This window comes from Herpailurus yagouaroundi, unplaced genomic scaffold, assembly GCF_014898765.1.
Source record: "Herpailurus yagouaroundi ecotype Mexico unplaced genomic scaffold, PumYag 184, whole genome shotgun sequence".
Classification (NCBI taxonomy): domain Eukaryota; kingdom Metazoa; phylum Chordata; class Mammalia; order Carnivora; family Felidae; genus Herpailurus; species Herpailurus yagouaroundi.
This window is the reverse complement of record NW_024412415.1, coordinates 32,532,217-32,553,551: the sequence shown is the minus strand read 5'-3', so window position 1 is coordinate 32,553,551 and position 21,335 is coordinate 32,532,217. Positions and strand designations below refer to the sequence as shown.

Here is a 21,335-nt window from a genome sequence, read left to right as displayed (position 1 = left end):
ATTCGATACCTGTCACATGGTGAATGTGACTTCTACAAGTTCCACCTCTGAACATGCCTGTAAATTGTTAGCAGTATTATTTTTTAATGACTTAGGACCTTAAGAAAGCTGCCCTTTTTCCTAGTTATCATTTTCTTACACCATACACTTTAGATTATAGAAGAACGAACTGAGATTGCACATGCAGGGCTAGTTCTTTGAGTTATTTTCAATATCTGAGCAGCCTCGCTGACTGTATTTGAGTAATCTGGGGGCCTTCTATGCCTTATAATGCACGTAGGACACTTAACCTAAGAAGTTAAACACTCTGTTTGTAATCAGCAAAAAGTCGTCTTTGGAAGGCAGCTTTCATGAATGAACTCATTCGTTTCGCAGGGTGTGAAGGCCTGGATACAGAGAATGAGCAGAATAAACACTGCCCCTCTGGAGATCCGGGAGAGACCGACATAATCTGGACAGAGTGAGGGGCACAGCAGTTAAAAGTACAGTCCCTGCAGACTTGAGTACTTAGGCTTGAACCCTGGTTCTGCCACTCATTAAATGTATGAACTTGAGTAAGTTACTCAACTTCTCTATCCCTGTTTTTCACCTGTACAATGAGAATGATAATATTTACCTGATAGGGTTGTTGTAAGGATCTAAAGCATTAATAAAAGAGTGACTGGCACATGCAGCTAAATACTAGCTCTTATTATTTGTCATTACCACTGTATGAATATAAAGTAAGAAAAATGGATGTAAGGGTATCATACTAGCTCATCTCTAACTGTATATTCTCACAACTTATTATTTGTCCTCTACCGCACTTCCTGTCCCCAACTATGTCCCCTTACCTTCTATTTCTAATGTCTCAGCTCAACCCTCCACCGTGATCTCTTCTGTAAGTACCCTTTCACATACTGCTTTACATCAAATTTGTACACTGTATGACTTCTTACTCTCTAAATGTATATTTGATACAACCTAAGTCTTTATTACATCACACATAATGTGGCCACATATAATGCCACACTTCTATTCTTGCCCACATTGTAGGTGGATTTGAGTGGTTCCACCACAACCTGGCTGATGGCATGAAAGTGCTCAGTAAATACTGGTTGATTAACTCAAGGTACTCAGTTTCAGATACAGCTTTCGCTGGCATAGACCAGAGGCTGGCAAATTTTTCCTGTATGTGACCAGAGAGTAAATATTTCTCTCTCTGTAGGCCATATGGTCTCTGCTGCAACTGTCACAGGGACTCCACTCTGCCACTGCAGTGCTGAAGCAGCCACAGACAACCCCAAGCAAAAGGTCGTGGCCATGTCCCAATACAACTTTTGTTTCTTAGCCAATTTGTTTTAGTTTGAAATACTTATGGATTCACAAGTTGAAAAAATATATACAGGGAAGTTGTGCACACTCACCCAGGTTCCCCCAATAGTTTTATAGTACAGTATCATGGTGTATCAGGCAGGGATTAATACCCAGAACAGAATAACAAATGTTATTTCCATCTTTCCCCACTCCCAACCTCTAATCTCACACCAATTAGGTAAGTACGTGGTCAACGAGAGCCTCCTGAGTTATCAGGCTATCACTCTTTGCTTTCTAGGTATCTTATGCTTTTTACAGCTTGAACCATAAAGCTGATGACTAGAATTCACTCGCCCAAGAAGCAAAGCAATTTTAGCTCTGCCAACCTTAGCTAACATTTCATAATTTTAATCCTCACATATTCAATTAATAGATGGATGCATCACACTCATCCATAAAGCAAGAGGAAAAAAGGTAATTTCTTTAATGTACACCTGGGAAAGACGACTGTAATCTAGATTTGTACATTCAAACATAACGCAATTTAATTATTAGAGCAATTTAAAGCTACTAAAAACATGACAGGTAGAAAACATGGTGCGTAGATGAGAAGTTGTTTCTTCTCTCTATTTTAGAAAGAGGGAGTGAGCGTGAGCAAGGGAGAAAAGCAGAGAGAGACAGAGAAGAGAGAATCATTAAAAAAAATTTTTTTTATGTTTATTCATTTTTGAAAGACAGAGACAGAGCACAAGCAGGGGTGGGGTGGTGAGAAAGGGGGACACAGAATCTAAAGCGGGCTCCAGGCTCTGAGCTGTCAGCACCAGGGCCTGATGTGGGGCTTGAACTCATGAACCACGAGATCATGACCTGAGCCGAAGTCGGATGCTCAACCGACTGAGCCACCCAGGCGCCCCGAGAAAAGAGAATCTTAAGCAGGCTCCGTGCTCAGTGTGGAGCCTGACAAAAGGCTCGATCCCACCACCGTGGGATCATGACCTGAGCTGAAACCAAGTCAGACACTCAACCGACTAAGCCACCCAGGTGCCCCAAAAAGTTGTTTCATTTATAATCTTATTCCTTAAAAAAAAATTTTTTTAACATTGATTCTTGAGAGACAGAGAACTGAGTAGGGGAAGAGTAGAGAGAAAGGGAGACAGAGACTCTGAAGTGGGCTCTGCAATGTCAGTGCAAAGCCTGACCTGGGGCTTGAACCACAAACTGTGAGACCATGACCTGAGCCAAAGGTGGATGCTCAACCAACGGAGCCACCCAGGTGCCCCTATTCATTTTTTTTTTTTTTTTAACCACAGCATTCCATATTCTTTCAAAGACTGAAACTATGGGATCTGGTAGGGATTTATTAATGGTTTGGGTTTTTTTTTTTTGAGTTTATTTATTTTGAGAGAGAGAGAGCGAGCACGAGCAGGGGAGGGGCAGAGAGAGAAGGGGTGGGGAGAGAAATCCCAAGCAGGCTCTGCACTGTCAACAGAGTCTGATGTGGGACTCGAATCCATGAACCGCATGATCAGGACCTGAGCTGAAATCAAGAGTCGGACACTTAACTGACTGAGCCACCCAGGTGCCCCAGGATTTATTAATTGTAAAGGTGGCTCACCAATCTCAGCTAACCTGGTAGAGCCAAGAGGGCGATTATGTTTTATGAAAACAGATATGATGACTTCAGGGGTTAATTTTTTTTTTTTTTCACATTACTTAGAAAAATGAGAAAGAATGAATTTTCTTTAAAAACCAGGCAGAACAAACATTAACTATTCTGGTATTTCAATATAAAAAAAATGGTTTGCACTGTTCTGAGAAGAAGATTCAGAGTGACATCTTTTTATTATCAAGATAATATATGAACTGAGAGTAAGATCCAGGTTTCCATCCAACTAATGTGTTTAACGTCATATAAAGACCATGGGGTTGGGGCACCTGGGTGGCTCAGTCGGTTAAGTGTCCGACTTCAGCTCAGGTCATCATCTCAAGGCTCGTGGATTCGAGCCCCGTCTCAGGCTCTGCACTGACAGCTTAGAGCCTGGAGCCTGCTTCAGATTCTGTGTCTTTCTCTCTCTCTCTGTTCCTCCCCCACTTGCATTCTGTCTCTCTCTCTCTCTCTCTCAAAAATAAACATTAAAAAAAAAAAAGACTATGGGAAGTAAAACAGACTAAATAAATCTAGAATCCTCATTAAAAAAATGACCTTAAGGTGTTAAAACAAAACTTGGTTCCAAAATGATATTAGATAACCTTCCTGCTTGTCTCTCCCAATCACCCACTCTTGAAATGATTGTGGAAATTAATTATAGCATTTGTGCCCCCCAAACTTCCCTTAGTTAAAAGGTAGGAAAAAGGAAAAGGTCTACATCAAGTCCAGCTTGGGTCTTTGAAACAGCTCTATGCTTCTAATTTTTATACTTGGTAAATTTATTTCAGAAGAGTTAATAAATTATCTTATGACAGGAATGAACCCAACAAGTAAACAGAATATAGGTGTATAAGTTCGAAAAAGAATTTCCTGCTAAACCTTTACATTCAGAGATCCATAAGTAAGAGCTGATCACATCAATAATTTAATTCTGATCCAGTGACAAAGCATGTTTGTATTTCTGGAAAAAACAGCCAATCTTATTGACTGACATTTTGGGATACTTGAGGGTTAATTAAATAAGCAATGTGGCAAAGCGGCCAATGTGCTGTAAGGTGCAATTTTTCTGTGGGATTAAACTTCAAAACTCAGCAATTTCACCCTCGAACCAACTAGTTAAGTCAACTAAGCAGATAAGTTGGTAGCTCCTGGATAAAATCTAATGCCTTTTAGAAAGACTTAAAAATCAGATCATGACTGGATTGACTTTGTAATTTATGATCTGTTAGGATAAAGCTGTGGAATTAATTCAAGAATTCTACATTACCAAGTACATAAAGATAAAGATGTTGGTTTTAAATGTTATTTTTGCATAAGTTTACTTACCGCCATATAAGCATTTGTTCCAACATACGTCTTGGCTATAGAATTCACCAGCTATGAGACAAAACAGTCTGTTAGAACAATATAAAGATAATGTGGAAATAAAATGGGCAATTATTCCTCATTTAACCTACAATCATCATTTCTATAAATCAACTAAAAATTATGTAAAAGGGAACAAATTTATCTACAAAGGCATTAAAAATGATTAAATCTCTCTTTTCTTTTGAATGTGATTTCCAATTTAAACAAGCACAGCATTACAGTTTATAGCAGATAACCTTAAACAATTCACTTAAGCAGGATGCTTATCGCTTTAGTACCCCAAACCCGCCTGATATAAAAAGTCAATTTGAAGTAGAATTTGAACACACTCATTTTTCAGTCAGATGGCTCAAGATGTGAATGGCGCCCATGCATTGCTAGAATGAAATGGGCACTAAATACGCTGGAGGGATAACAGACTTTGACAACTCATAATACAACGATGACCTTCGCTTTGGTCTTCGTGTTTGGCTGGGAGTAAAGGTGGCTGCAATTCAAATCAACATCACAGCACGCTCGTGGGTCACTATCACCGGGGTTCTCAGGGGAGGCCCAAAATGGAAATTAATTAAAATTTGTGCTGCACATTGTAATGGCCCTCCACCATTGTTCCTCCCAATATTAATTTTTATTGTGGGCCAGTTGGGCTCCCCAGGCACAGCTCCCACTCTGCCCTCCCTTTTGTCTGGTCAAAACGCTTTCATATCAAAGCTGCATCTCAATGAAGTTTGCTATTCGTAAGTAGTAATTACAATATCAGCAGTTTTTACTGTCATTAAACAATGAACAATCATATTCTGATGAAGGAAACTCGCTCGGAGATTAAAAATGAATAACACGCTCCCAGCCGAGGAGAAGATGCAGAGTTCTGTTTGTCTGGCAGCGAGGTGATTTTTCAATCCGAAGAGTGGACTGAAAATAAAAAGCGAATGTTGCAGACAGGAGAGCAGATTGGGAGGAAAAAGAGACCTACCTGAGTGCTAACTCCAAAATCACACAGCTTGACCTGTCCTCTTGTGTTTACTAGCATATTGGAGGGCTTCACATCTAGAAGGGGACCAAAAAAGTCCATATAACTAAGTCTGTATCTACAGTGCACGTTTAAAAAAAGCACACATGCACACCATACCATATTGCAGAAATGACATCATCTGTTCAACCCGGAATTCTAATCACAAATTTAATGCAAAGCATTTTATCTGGAGGCAAAATGTAAGGTCCTAACTCCTTCACTTCCAACCATTTCTGGTTTCTATGGAAGCAAGGGTTTATTTCAAGTGAAAGTCAAATAAAACCTTGGCTTCCAACAACAGTAAATACATCCATCATCCTATCCCCAGGCTTTCAGGAAAAGTAGGTAGATAAGAAAATGTAATCTTGCAAAGAATTTGCACAAAAAGGTTTGGCTTTGCTGTTGATGTGAAACTACTCCTCCCATCTAAGAAGCAGTAAGGCCAACGGGAAGCCAATGAGAAAAAAAAATCATTCATATGTTTCTGGTAACAGGACATATCTATATGAAACAATGACAAAATGAATGCACTATTGCTATCTCCTGGTTTTATGTGACAAATGCTACTTCAGATAACACTCAGAAATTGGTCTAAAGGCGAGGGTAGATGTGTGTGCATATATGCACTTACTGATCATGGTTTCATTTCTCCTTCTCTCCCCTTACATCACTTTTGACTGCTGTTATAGTTAACAAAAGAATTGACATAGCTTTTGCCAAGGCAGTCAGTTGCTAAATAATAACACAAAGGGTTTCTGTGAAGCACTGTCAGTGACAACAATGAGCCATTTCAGGAATTCCGGGAGCCCACAAAAACCATCCAAGCAGGATAAGAGCACACCACTGTTGACGGTACAGAAAAGCACCTGCTTCAACATTTCATCTTCAACTGCGAAAGTGGTCTGGAACAGACAACTTGTTATATTTAATACATCATACAACCTGCATTATCCCAAAACTGAACAAGAGACTCAACTTTTTATGTAACATTTTTAAAAGACATGTGAGTATTCTCACCCCAAGCCTTCACTTTGCAAAAGAGTACCCTAACAAAGTATCCTGCCAACAGTAGGTACTTAATCCAAACTTCAAGTTCAAACTCAGTAAACAATTACTGAACTCTACTTCCTACGTGACAGGCAATGTGCCAGGCACTTTCTCATACATGTGCTCATTTGGTGTCACCTGGCTGACACTAGAATGTAAATGGCATGAAGGCAGGGACTTTGTTTCTTTTACTGACTACTGTATTCCCAGCCCCTAGAAGAGTTTCAGGCATATAGCAAGTGCTTAATAAATACTTGTTGAATGGATGAGAGAATAAACTAATGGAAACCATAAACACAAAGCATTATTTTATGCTGATGATTCTATTTCAGTGATCAGGGTTCGCTATAGAACATGTCTCTGTTGCATGACCTTCATACAAGACATACTATGTATTATCTTTAGGGGCACTCTCTCTATGAAAACAAGTTAGCATGCCTACGGCTGGTATAGGTTCTTTTCCCAACTAGTCTTTCTGCCTCCAACCTTCCTCAATTTGAACATAAATCTTATACACCATCGTACTAAATATCCACTTTTACTACCTCATTTCTCTTCTTGGTGAGGAAGTAAAATATTCCCTGACCTCCCCCGCCAACCTGAATGTGAACTCCTAGTTAGCACAATACATACACATTACAGCACTATTAGACATTCGATAAATGTTTGGTGAACTGAAGGAAATGTTAGACTCCACATATGCGGGTCTTATTTTCCAAATCCAATTCTCATTACAGGCACTCAACTTAGAATATTTTTCTTTTGGACAACCTACTCTTTTATATATTGACATCTTTAAACCCCTCTTAAGCTGCCACATCAGATGGAGACAGTTAATGAACAAATATTTTGAGCTCCTGGAAGATGGAGCTGCCTGGAAATCATGAGGTATGCCAAAATTAACAAATCTTTAGCTTTAATCAGATACACTTTTGACTTAAGTGGATCAATAGAGAGAGAAACAATAAAACAAGAGAACTGCTAGATTATACTCTAAAAGGCAGGTGTAAATAAGAACTTCATTGCATTTTTCAGCTAAGGACATCGTTTTAAACTTACATGCCAGCCTGCTCTATGACTTTTGCACATTCACCTCTCAGCCTAGTTCTCAGGAACACTTTATATGTGAAAGCAGTAAACACCAGTCATCCTCATGTCAAGCTTTGTACTCTAACTGACCAGTTTAATCATTATCTCGATAGAAACAAAACCCTCCATCACCAAGCCTTTGTTCATGCTGCGTGTTCCCCTCTCCCTTCCGCTCCGAAGTTGAGAAATGCTTCCTCGATATGTCCTGACTGAATCTTGCCCATATTTCAACTCAAGAACCCTCTCTCCCTGTTGCCTTAACTACTCAGGTCAACAAAGTCATGGCTTCCTCTGAACTGCTAACGCATTTACTGTCTGTGCCATTTGTTTGGAACTAAGCATGTGACACTGTTTGACTAGTAGTTATTTACCATATTTACTGGTGGAGGTGTCACCACCCCAAGTAATAAGTTCACAGGGTAGGAAAAGGCTTCACACATCCTTGTGTGCATCCCTTCCGACAACAGTGTCTTGATCACTGGTTAATGGCTTGTTAAACAATATACTAAATTTGCTAAGTACTCCCCTCGCACTAATATCTGGAGACATCACTTGAACATAACAGACTCCTTTAAACAAAACCAATGGATGTAGGCTAGGAGGCAGAGGATCTGTGTTTTGGTCTTTCTGGCCCTGCCACAAACTTGGCATGTGAATTTCACCAGTCAGGTGACGTTTTAATTTCTACCACTACAGGGAAATAGTAATAGCCATTCTGCCAATCTTAAAGAACTGTGGGGACTGGATGAGATAATAAATAAACTGCTCCCCCCACCCAAAGGAATGTAAAACTGCTTTTAAACTGTCAAATATTCCATAAATACAAGGTACTATTATCCATTGGTAATCAACCGAACTGTTATACAACAACAAGTGGGGTATTTTGACATATTTAGGAAATAGCTTGTTGTTACTGCAGCAAGTTTTACCTGTATTTGAGTAAATGCTAGCTGAAAGAAGGTAATTCCCAAAGTGTAGTCAGTAGAACTATAAAACCAATTTAATGTTTATGAGGATGCATTCTGGCCAGATCATGAGCACACATTCTTCAACAAGGCTACTGGTCTCTCTGTATTTGTGCTTGCCTATTACAGTCTGTGTTAAACAACTAAAGTGTTAAGCAACTAAAGTGATCCATTTATTATTTTTTTAATTAAAAAATAATTTTTAATGACACTTTTAAAACTAAATCACCCCATGTCACTTCTCTGCCTAAAACCTAAAAGGGCTTCCTACCTCAACACAAAACACGGCCCTACAATCCTCATGATAGTCTCTGAGGCTGTCTCTGAGCTGGTCCCCGCTAACCCTGTGCTCACACCCTTCCTATTCCTCTCTCTGCCCAAGCTGCTTCCTTTCACTGGCCTCCTTGCTAGACCTGTTCCTGCTTTGGGGCTCTATCTCCCTGGAATACTCTGATCCCATACATATATATGCGCAGAGCTTGCTCCTTCATTTCCTTTAGGTTTTTAACTCACATGTAAAGAAACCTTCCCCAGTCACCCGGTATGAACAGCAATCCCTTCCCACCCCAGACATATATGTAAATCTGTTTCTCAGTCCCTCCATCTCGAAGGGAACCTACACAAACACAGAGAGTAGATGTTTGATCACTACTATACCTAGGATGGTGTCTGGTACTGACAAGAAATGATAGTTGTTGAACAAATGGTGAATGAATGATATCGCTACTAAACAGATGGACAAACGTGCCCATCCAGAGAACTTGGCCTGAGAAGGAGCTAATCTTTTCCCACCTAATGGCATATACATTTCGCTACTAATGAATACATTTTTTTTTCAACATTTATTTATTTTTGGGACAGAGAGAGACAGAGCATGAATGGGGGAGGGGCAGAGAGAGAGGGAGACACAGAATCGGAAACAGGCTCCAGGCTCCGAGCCATCAGCCCAGAGCCTGACGCGGGGCTCGAACTCACGGACCGCGAGATCGTGACCTGGCTGAAGTCGGACGCTTAACCGACTGCGCCATCCAGGCGCCCCAATGAATACATTTTTAAATGACATTTTTCATTCTGGAAAGAATCCATAGTTGTTCAAAAACACTTATTCAACAAGTATTGACTGACACCTTAACAAGTGCCTGATATGGTAAATGATGTGGAGAGAAAATGAGTCAGACCCTATCTCTGCCCTTCAGGCCACTGCAGACTGAATACCTGTTGGTATATTCTTTTACCAAAATAGAGCACATGAGATTTCAGGAAAACCACACTGCTTATGTATAATCTAAATGGGATTCTCCTCCTGAACAACCGGTGTGCTTCCTATAATAAAAACAATGAGAATTATATAACTAAAGAGCTCCCAAGCTTGGCTGTGCATAAAACCCCCCACAAAACTGAAAAAACAAACAAACAAACAAACCCACAAACAAACCACAAAATTCCAAAACCAACTTTTTTGAGTTTCACCTCAGATCTACTGAATCAGAAATCAATCTAACACAGCCTGGTCTTCAGACCAGCATTTAGAAAAGACTAACATAACCTGCTATATTGCTTCCAACTTATCTGCTATACAGTTAAGAATATCTGAAGAGAAATTTCTTCTCTACTTTTAAAAATCTATTTTATTCATTAAAAAAACAATTTTAGGGGCGCCTGGGTGGCGCAGTCGGTTGGGCATCCGACTTCAGCCAGGTCACGATCTCGCGGTCCGTGAGTTCGAGCCCCGCGTCGGGCTCTGGGCTGATGGCTCAGAGCCTGGAGCCTGTTTCCGATTCTGTGTCTCCCTCTCTCTCTGCCCCTCCCCCGTTCACGCTCTGTCTCTCTCTGTCCCAAAAATAAATAAACGTTGAAAAAAAAATTAAAAAAAAAACCAATTTTATTGCAATCATTTTGAACTCTGAGTGTGACAAATGTAAACATCCATGTATCCACACCACAATCAAGATATGAAACATTTATGTCACCCCAAAAAGTTCCCTGAGCCCCTTTATAGTCAACTCCTCTCTGACCCCTGGCAACCATTGACTGGTTACTGTTGTTACAGTTTTGCCTTTTCTACATACATTATAAATCCCATAATATGTTGGTTACTGTTTAGATGGTATATCTGTCATTAGCATTCAAAGTTGATATGCTGCAGACAGTACACAGTTGGGTCTTGCTTTTTTAACTACGTGACAATTTGTGCTTTTAATTGGAAAATTTAGACCATTTACATTTAATGTAATTATTGATATGGTTGAGTTCAACCTTACCATCTCACTATTTGTCCCATCTGTTCTTAGTTTCTTTTTTTCTTGTCTCCTTGCTTTTTTTTGGATTGTGTGTGTGTGTGTGTGTGTGTGTGTGTGTGTGTAAAATGAATCCACTGATCTCTACCATGGGCTTATAAGCCAGAGGCTGGCAACCTTTTCTATAAAAAAACATATTTCAGGCTTTGAAGGCCATATGGTTTTTGTTATAACTACTCAATTTTGCTGTAGTGTAAAAGCAATCATAGGCAAAACATAAACTAATGGGCATGACTGTGTTGCAATAAAATTTTGTTTATAAAAACAGGCAGTGAGCCAAATAGCCTGCAGGCTAAAGTTTGCCAGCCCCTGTTTGAAGCTTTTTTTTTTTTTTTTTTTTACAGCTGCTCTAGAATTTGCAGAATGTTTAACTTCTCACAGTATACTTTCAAGTAATATTTGGATATTTCATTTATAATGTAAGAACTTACAACAATACACTTTCATTTTTTCCTTCCATCCTTTGTGTACTGTTACATATCTTTTTTCTACATATGTTATACGCTCCACAATACACTCTTTATTTTTGTTTTAATCTTTTAAAGACATTTAGAACTGATAAAAAAAAAGTCTTTTATAATATCTACATGTTTACCATTTCTAATGCTATTTATTACTTTATGTAGGCCTAATCATGTATTTGATACCATTTTTGTTCTGCCTCAATAACTTCAACATTTTTTTATAATGTTGGTCTACTGGCAATAAATAAAAAATTTTCTCTTCTTTGTTTGTCTAGAGAAGTCTTATTTGTTAATTTTGAAATGTATATTTAGTAAACAGAACTCTGGATTGATAGGGTTCCCATCCCTAAACATTTTCAGGGTGTCCTTCCATTATCTTCTGGTTTGCATAGCTTCAGACAAGAAGTCTGCTGTCATTCTTATTTTATTTTATTTTTGTTCTACTTGTTTTCTCTGAATTATTTTAAAGATTTTTTAAATCACTGGTTCTTAAATTTTTTATTTTGTTGCATTTTGGTATGGTTTTGTGTTTATCCTGGTTAGGGTTTGTTGAACTTCTTAGATCTATGGGTTTATGGGTTTCATCAAATTTACAAAATCTGGAGTCTATTTTTTCAAATTATTTGTTGTTCCTTTTTTTTCCTCTCCTTTCCTTCTGAGACTTGAGACTCCGTTACACATATATCCTAGATTTCCTGATACTGTCACAAAGGTCACTAAGCCTATGCTAATTTTGTTTTGTTTTGTTTTGTTTTGTTTTGGTCTCTTTTGCTCTTTTGTTTTTTTGTTTTTAGTAATTTTGGATAATTTCTGTATTTCTAACATCAAGATCACTGACTGCTTTTTTCTGTGTGTTTAATCCACTGTTAAGTCCATCAAGTGAAATTTCTATTTTAGATATTTATTTTTCATCTCTAGATGCTCCATTTGATTCTTTATGACTTCCATTTCTCTCCTCATAATGCTCATGTTTCCCTTGAGATCCTTGAAAATACTTATAACATTTATAGTAAATGTTCTAAAGTCCTTGTCTGCTCAGTCCATTATCTAAGAGTGTGGGGGTGAGGGGTGCTGTTTACATTAATTTTTTTCCCTCCTGGTTATGATCTTTCATCCATTATCAGAAAAATTCTTTACCTACTAATTCTTATTCAGATGCCAGATGTTGCGAATCTTATGTTATTAAGATCTGAATTTTGTTGTAGTCCTTTAAAGAGTGTTGGACTTGATAACAGCAGGTAGTTACCTTATTTGCAGATAGCCATTTCATGTTGAAGCTTATTTTAGATTCTTTATTCATGGAGGGCCTAGAGTAACCCCTACTGTAGGGTTAGTTTAGCCCCACTATGAAAGCATGACCCTTTTCAAAAGTCTCTCTTGAATGCTCCAATGTATTCAGCAATGTCTCCCCACTCTAGCTGATTCAGATTTAAAAAATTCTGAACCTTGTATAAGCTTTGGGAATTGTTTAGCTTATAGTTCCCCAGAAATATTCTTTCCAAGACAGTACTTTGTCTAGCTTTGTAACACTTCACTCTACAAATGCACAGAATACTTGGCTAACAACTTGAGGAGACCCTAATACAATTTCTTGAGTTCTTTTTCTGCATAATTCCTGCCTCTGTAGGGCTCTGCCCTGTAAATTCTAGCCATTTTGCTTTCTTGACCTCCAAACTTGGCCTCTTCAGCTCTTCAGACCTTTGGGCTCTGTCTAGGTGCCCTCTCCCTAAGCTCCACTCCAGAAACTGCCTCAAGCAGAAAGCTTGGGGGATTATAGAGCTCACTTCATCTGTTCACCTCTTCTCAGGGATCACAGTCCTGCAGTGCTTGTTATCTAATGTCTGAAAACAGATGTTTAATAAATTTTGTCCAGTTTCCTAGTTGTTTTTGGTGGACGGTTAAGTCCCATAGCAGTGATTCCTTCCTGGGCAGAAGTGGGAATATCTCTTTATTTAAAAATTCTTGTCTTTTCATCTTTTGTTCATTGTTTTGACCTGATGTTGTAAGTTGTCTTAATTTTTTTTTGTTGTTTGTTTGAAACAGAGAGAGTGTGTGAGTGGGGGAGAGGGCAGTGGGAGAGAGAATCTTAAGCAAGCTCCATGCTCAGCACACAGCCCAACAGAGGGCTTGATCCCATAACCATGGGATCATGATCTGAGCCAAAAATCGAGTGTTGGACACTCAACTGACTGAGCCACCCAAGATCAAGAGTCACATGCTCTTCTGACTGACCCAGCCGGCTGCCCCTCAAAGCCGTTTTTGAAATAAGGAGGGTATAATATTAGGGCTTTATTCAGTTAGGCTAAATCTTAATTCATGTGGCAGAATTTGAAACAAATGTAATCTCTTTTAAATGTTGGAATGAGGATCGCTCCTTCAATTTAAGTTTCACTTCAGCTGAATAAGATATTCCACCTTGTATCTGAGGTATCAACAATCCTAGTATACAGCCACTGAACATATTACTTCCAACCTAACACTTAAAACATATGAATTCAGCAACTCTCAAAAACAGCTCCTGGAATACTGAAGTGATGTTTTCAACCTTATTCCAAGCCATAAACATGACAGATTAGGCAGAGAGCTTCTTTTAAGTAGTTATATCTATGCTTATTAAACATTTTGTAATGTTTATTTTTGAGAGAGAGAAACAGAGCATGAGCAGGGGAGGGGGCAGAGAGAGGGAGACACAGAATCCAAAGTAGTCTCCAGGTTCTAGCTAGCCATCAGCACAGAGCCCAGCACAGGCTTGAACTCATGAACCGTGAGATCATGACCTGAGCTGAAGTCAGACGCTTAACCGACTAAGTCATACAAGCACCCCTCTATGCATATTTTAATGTAGTCTCAAGTTATAAGAAACAAACAGCAATTGAAAGCATACAGTTTTTTATTCAGCTCACTTAAAAACACCATAGCCTTTCTTCTGTAAGCAAAGCACAGAAAAGACGAGTCATTAAAGTGAGTGATTATAAATGGCAATCATCAGGGCAGATGTAAGTCATTTTGGTTTAATCAGGCCATTAATTATCAGGGTTTATCAATTAGTTTTATTGAAGGCAAGGGAGCTTAAATGAATAGTAGAGCATTGATTTTAACTGAGACATTTTCTCAAAGAAAATACAAATGAAGTGTGTAAAATTACAGGTCCTTTTCATACCACTAAAAAGAAATAAGCTTCAGGGCGCCTGCGTGGCTCAGTGGGTTAAGTGTCCAACTCTTAATTTCGTCTCAGGTCATGATCTCAGGGTTCATGGGTTTGAGCCCCACGTCAGGCTCTGTGCTGTCAGATTCTCCAATAGAGCATCTGGGATTCTTCTCTCCCTCTCTCTCTGCCCCTCCCCTGCTTCTACACTCTCTCTCTCTCACAAATAAATAAATAAACATTAAAAAAAAGAGAGAGAAATAAGCTTCATCTATTGTAAAACAAAAGGCTTTGGTGAAAAACCAAATTAACTCTAATTCTCTTTGCTTTACATATAAAGTATGTTCCCTAACTTGCAGCAGTCTGATTTTATCTTGGCCAAGAGTTCAACAGTGTGTTGGGGAAATTGAGATAAAGGTACAATGCAGGGGCACCTGGGTAGCTCAGTCAGTTGAGTTTCCAACTCTTGGTTGCAGCTCAGGTCATGATCTCGCAGTTTGTGGATTCAATCCCCATGTCGGGTTCCATGCTGTCAGCAAGGAGACTGCTTGGGATTCTCTCTCTCCTCTTTCTGCCCCTCCCCTACTCGCTTGCTCTCTCCCTCTCTAAAAATAAATCAACTTATAAAAAAAAGGTACAACGCAAAGTGACTCATTTTAAAAATCAGGTTATTTCTTATCTTCTTTCATTTTAGAAAAAAATTTAGTCATTTTATGCAGATAGACTTTTATGGGAATCAGAATAGATATCTATTGGTCAGACCCTCTCAGAGAAGATGACATGGAAAGTGTGTGTGCGCACGTGCACATACATCCGCTCATGTGCGTATGATATACAAGATCATGGGTGATACATGATCTGCCTACACTGACAAGGTTGTTATGAAAACTGAGTGAGACCGTGGGCTTAGCAGTGCCCGTCGCAGAGCTGGAGCTCAACAAATTGCCAAATAAATGAAAAGAATGGGAGAAACATTTTGTAAACTTGAACGCACTTTGTATACCACTTTGTAGAGTTGGTAATGACAATGACTCTCACCCTAGAAAGTCAGGAAGTGGATTATCTAATACACTGAACCAGATGCAGTGCTAAATAAAGTTCACTCTCATTATACAAGCTCTACCTGAAGACAGGCTCCACCAGGATGGCCAGTGCTGTTCAGGGGAGATCACAGAAGAGTTAACAATCACAACACGTGTCTCCTGTCACAATATATGCCCACTCCTTCAGTGAGATTTCACAGTAAGCTGGGCTAGTTATTGATGATGTACTGAATATCTGAGCTGCAGCAGGGACATCCCACATAAATAATAGCCAGTTATGATGCAGTTCTATTTCATAATTTGAAGTGCTTAGCAGATTACTAGAAAGATATCAAGGAGTGAGAAGAATAAAAGAATTTACAAACAGGGTCTCATGTAATGCAGAAGATAGCAGTAGACAGTTTTCTACAGGAGCCTATAATTGAATAAAAATTAGCCTTAAAGTGTTTAAAAATTAAACACAAACTTACCATATAACCCTTGTGGTCACTTTCCTACTCCATATTTAACAAAATATGAGACATCAGTTAACTATACTGATCAAGAGTAAAATGGTTACATCTTCTCAAAACTGGTATGTACCAGATAACCTGATTCACTGTGATTACAAATATTTAAAGAAAAATACTAACCACCCTCCCCCATATCTACTCAAGAGATATGAAAACAGAATCAAATAGACTATGAATGGAATATGAATAGAAGCTTTATGAATAGAAGCATTATCATAACAGCCCCAAACTTAGACACAAACCAAATGTCTATTGGCAAATGGATGAATAAAATGTGATCTATCCAGAAAATGGATTATTACAAAGGAACGGGCGACACACTGTACAACATGGTGAACCTCAAAAACATTATTTATTTAAAAAAAATTTTTTTTAACGTTTACTTATTTTTGAGACAGAGAGAGACAGAGCATGAATGGGGGAAGGGCAGAGAGAGAGGGAGACACAGAATCAGAAGCAGGCTCCAGGCTCCGAGCCATCAGCCCAGAGCCCGAAGCGGGGCTCAAACTCATGGACTGCGAGATCGTGACCTGAGCTGAAGTTGGACGCTTAACCGACTGAGCCACCCAGACGCCCCTCAAAAACATTATATTAACGGAAAGAAGTGAAATAGAAAAGATTCTTTTCTAATTGGGAGTTGTTTTTTTTTTTTTTTTTAAGTTTATTTATTATTTATTTTGAGAGAGACAGAGAGTGTGAGTAGGGGAAGGGCAGAGAGAAAGGGAGACAGAGAATCCCAAGTAGGCTCCTCACTATCAGCCCAGAACCTGATGTGGGGCTCAAACTCACGAAACTGTGAGATCAGGACCTGAGCTGAAACCAAGAGTCAGACGCCTAACTGACTGAGCCACCCAGGCGCCCTGAGATAGAAAACACTTTTTATTGAGGTGTCTGGCTGGCTCATTCAATAGAGCATGCACTCTTGATCTCAGGGTTGTGACTTCAGGCCCCATGTTGGGGATAGAGTTTACTTAAAAAAAAAAGAATGAGTGAATGAATGAATGAATGAATGAAAGGAAGGAAAGAAAGAAAATATTTTATACTGTATGATTCTATTTATATAAAATGTCCAGAAAAGGCAAATCAATAAAGTGAGAAAATAGATTAGTAGCTCCCTGGGGATGGGAGCAGGGACTGCAAATGGGCATGAGGACTTTTTTGGGGGTGATGGAAATGTTCTAAAATGGATTATGGGAATAGCTGCACAATTCTGTAACTTCTTAAAAACCCCTGAATCATACACTTAAAATGGGTGCATTTTATGATATACAGGCTACCTACCAATAAAACTTAAAAAAAATCAGCCTTAAAACACAATTTGACTTATTCTCCATAGTGTCTCAGGTGCTTTGTGGCCACCAGGGTCACTTTCCTACTCTACTTATAATTAGATATGAAACACATAGTTAGTTAAACCGACCATATGCTAAATACAAAATGGCAAAACTAATATGCACTAGAAGGCCTGACTGTGGCTATCAATATTTAAAGACACTCATTTTTAGGTGTCACTTCTGCGTGTTTAAGACTATTCCCCCCAAATGACTAAGGCTATGTATACAAAATGTGAAAACAACTGGTTCAAACATGAAAAATTTGGTCAACCAACCATAGTTGCCTCAATAACCTCCAGAAACGGCTTTGATTTTCAGGCTGGACTGGCTCATTTTTTTTTCCACTGAATTGACCAAACTGACTGTGGAAATTGGTATCATGTTGAGACAACCCATGTTGCCACCCATAACCGCCTCATGCAAGAAACTGTATCTTGACTCATGCTGCATCAATTAGCCATTAAACAATCCACACAAACAGCGTCAAGCTGAAGCTTGCTAATAAAGCTCGGAGCCCACAGGAGCATGGGCTTTCTGAGGCTCTTCACAAAAGCCCCCACCGCCCACAGCCCAGCCCCCGCTCCCAACACAATCAGGGGTCAGAGGGGGGAGGATACCCTCCGTCAGGATATGGCTGGGTGACGAAGGGGCTGTTCAAAATAGATAAATAAGAGCGCTTTCACTAAACTACAGTTGGAGTTACCCAAGGAGCTTTGTACAGGGATCTACACGTCGATATCCTGGTAAGATTAGCTCCAAAGAAAATCTTGGCTTTGTCGATGCTACCACATGTTTTCTCTTGTCAGAAAAGGAAAGTCACGCAAATTGAGGATTCCCTTTTTTGCTGTGATCTATTCATATCAAGGGCTGATGGTATTCTACTTCTGTTCCCTTTTGGACTCCATTTTGTTTGATGCTTAAAATATTTAACTTGCTCCGTGCTTTCCCGGGTAAGCCTCACTGGACGCTTCTAGAAATAGGCACGGGACAATTCTTAAAGGAACATGAGCTCAGTTTTAAAATGTGGCATGTGGCTCTGTGGTGGGATGACAATGAAAGCAGAAATAAACTTCCCTGCAACTTTTCCCTCTATAAAGCAATTACACGGTTTTGCCTGCATCCCAGGAAGCCGCTCTCAGTTTACCAGGAGCCAGAGGACACATTAGCAGGTCTCCCCTCCTGGTAACCTCTCCTAGCACTGTGGCAGGGTACTGCGGCAAAACCCTCTTACATTATGTTTCATTGTCTCATGAAAAGACAACAACTAATATATTTACCTCGTTATTTCTTGGGGACTACATTCTAATGAATGAGAACAGCAGGTACAATTAGATATAGACTATGCTGACAGTCTGCATTACAAATTCATCTGTGCACAACGGGGACACACATAAGAGAAAACCACAATGCGATATAAAAGTTATTCTAATCACTCCATCATGTAATAAAGGGTAGGTCATCCAAATATTCTTGTAAAGCCTTAAATAAAATTAAGCAGCATAATTAGCTGTGCGAAACGACAGTTATCATCTAGAGTCTCATGATTCAGTTCAGAAAGGAGGCAACAAACCTGGTTTTCTCCTTCACTTCCGAGAAAGGCCAAAGACAAACAGCTGATACAGGGCTGATACCAACGGCAAAATGGCTTCTGCCTTCCCTCAATCTTTTCACAGTAAGTAAAGGAGGCTCCCTTCCAGCAAAGTGGATTTTTTTTAATGTTTATTTAGTTTTGAGAGACACAGAGAGAGAGGGAGAGAGAGAGGGGCTGAGCATGAGTGGGGGAGGGACAGAGAGAGAGAGAGGGAGACATAGCATGTGATGCAGGCGCCAGGCTCTGAGCTGTTAGCACAGAGCCTGAAGCAGGGCTTGAACCCATGAACCTTGAGATCATGACCTGAGCCGAAGTTGGACGCTTAACTGACTGAGCCACCCAGGTGCCCCCCAACATATATTTTAGATTCCTACCCGGCAATATGTACATATTCAGGTCAGTGTGTGGGAAACACCAGGTGTGGAGGAACAAGTTCCTGGGAGTCGGAAGGGACATATATTCTGCCCCAGCCCTGGAAGAACCTACTTGTCCAAGTCTAAGACACCACAAATTGTTAAGACTCCTACTAACTATGAAGGCTTCTCAGTGAAAAAGGAAAATTACATTAAATGCATAAATAAAAGGTAAGATGCATTTTCATTGCAGATTTGGAGCAGCATGTCTATAAGATCAACTCTGGTAAACTGTTCAAAAGAAATAAAAATTCCAACAGCTAATACTTCTTTGGCACTTGCTGTATGCCCAGCACTGAGTTAAATGCATGATCGTCATACGCATTATTAACTCATTTAGTTCTCATTATAACTGATGAGATAAATATCATTAGCCCCAATACATAGATGAGTAAATTGAGGCTCAAATTAATGAAATTACTTGCCCAAGGCCACACAATTAGAGTCTCCAATCCTAAGTCTTAAGCCTTAACAAACTGCACTATATTTACAAGATCAACCTCATTTGAATGTATAGGTTGGCCTATTATTCCAGCTTTGGCACTGAAGAGCTGACCGATCTTCAGAGGTTTTATTTCAGTCTTTTCCACTTCTTACAGAAAAGTAGATTAGGAGGAAAGTTTGGGGAAGTTTCTAACTATTCTCTCACATAACCTCTTGCTGTTTTCCTCGTGAAGCAGTTATTTGAACCATACAATAGCTGTTATGTCCCAGACATAAGGCTATGACCTCTTTGAGGAACTGACCCAAGGTCATGTAGCAAAGTTGAATGAAGAGGCAGAAGCAGAATTTAAACCCGGGTCTGACCCTAAAACTAGAGCTCTTCCATTAGACCACCAACTACTGATTGCCCTTTTTATGGCTAAATTATTTAGCCTTATGGAGCCTCAGTTTCCTCATCTAAAAATGGGGATACAATGATACTTTTCTTGCAAGGTTATCATGAAGCCTGAATGAAATAACATACACAAAAGATCTAATACAGTAGTGTATGGAAGGCATTCAATGAATGATAACAATTACTGTTGCATGCAGTCTAGAGGAAACTTAATACTCCAACAGCAAAATAATGGATTTGATTTCCATGGTGCTGATCACTTCAAACTATGTCTTGGAGCAAAGAACAGACGTGAAGAGGTCTTCTAACTGCTACACATTCTGGCAGAATGTTCTATCTTAGGACAAATCTCTTACTTTAATAATAGAAAGGGCAACAAAGGATAACTTTCAATGAAATCCCATAAAACTATAGTATAATTTTTTCTCTTAGAAAAAATTCTAGGAGAAAAACATTATTTCCAGAAAGATATGATTCAATTCATTCATCTAATAAACATGCACTGGCACACAATCAGTATCATAAATTAACTGTGGCCTCCAACCTCTAACCAAAGAAAGGACCATGACACAGGTGTTCTCCTTCTCCCTCTGATAAGCTCCTAAACTTCATGGTCTGCCTATGAGACAAAGTGATGATCAGAGCTGAGGGGCTTGGTGAATCAAACATTCATCAAAACCACATACAGAGTATCCTGCTGGGTGGTTGGACAGGGCTCACTGTAAAACCCAGGGGCTCATGTTAGGGTACTATAAAAACCTGTGAGTCAAAACACACAATGATCACATAATCTACTTTAAACCCCAACCCTCCAGCAAGGGAGAAGGATTTTAGGGGAGGTGACAGGGCATAACGACCCTCTCCCACTTGTATTCCTTCCCTGTGTGCCACATATCTCTTCTCTCTCCTCTAAGGCTTCCAAAGATACTCATTTCAGAACGGGAGGGCAAGGTGGCCTGCATGATTTCCCTGGGTTCTTCATCTTTTTTGGTATGTCCTAAAAGGAATGACTATGCTATGATAAATCCTATCACAGATGTAAAGGAGAAAGAAAAACTAAGCCCTCTCAGATTAAGTAGACTACCCAAAAGACAGCTACAATTTTTTTTTAATTAAGCTTTTTATTTTGAGAAAATTATAAACCCACATGCAGTTCAAGACATAATAGAGACATCCTGTATTCCCTCTGTCCATGGTAACATCTTGTAAAACTACACTACAATATCATAAACAGGGTATTGACACTGATAGAGTCAAGATAGACAACGTGCCC

At 39.4% G+C, this 21,335-nt stretch overlaps 1 protein-coding gene across 8 annotated transcripts in view; it reads right to left on the bottom strand.

Annotated features, from left to right (window-relative positions):
- MAP2K5 (mitogen-activated protein kinase kinase 5) overlaps positions 1-21,335 on the bottom strand; it is a 270,804-nt gene that overhangs the window by 112,744 nt on the left and 136,725 nt on the right. For all 8 annotated transcript variants that reach the window (XM_040493071.1, XM_040493070.1, XM_040493073.1 and 5 more), the window contains exons 14-15: positions 5,286-5,359; positions 4,271-4,321 (exon numbers count right to left, since the gene is read on the bottom strand). In XM_040493071.1, coding sequence (XP_040349005.1) covers positions 4,271-4,321; positions 5,286-5,359 — 125 coding nt within the window. The remainder of the gene's footprint in view (positions 1-4,270; positions 4,322-5,285; positions 5,360-21,335) is intronic.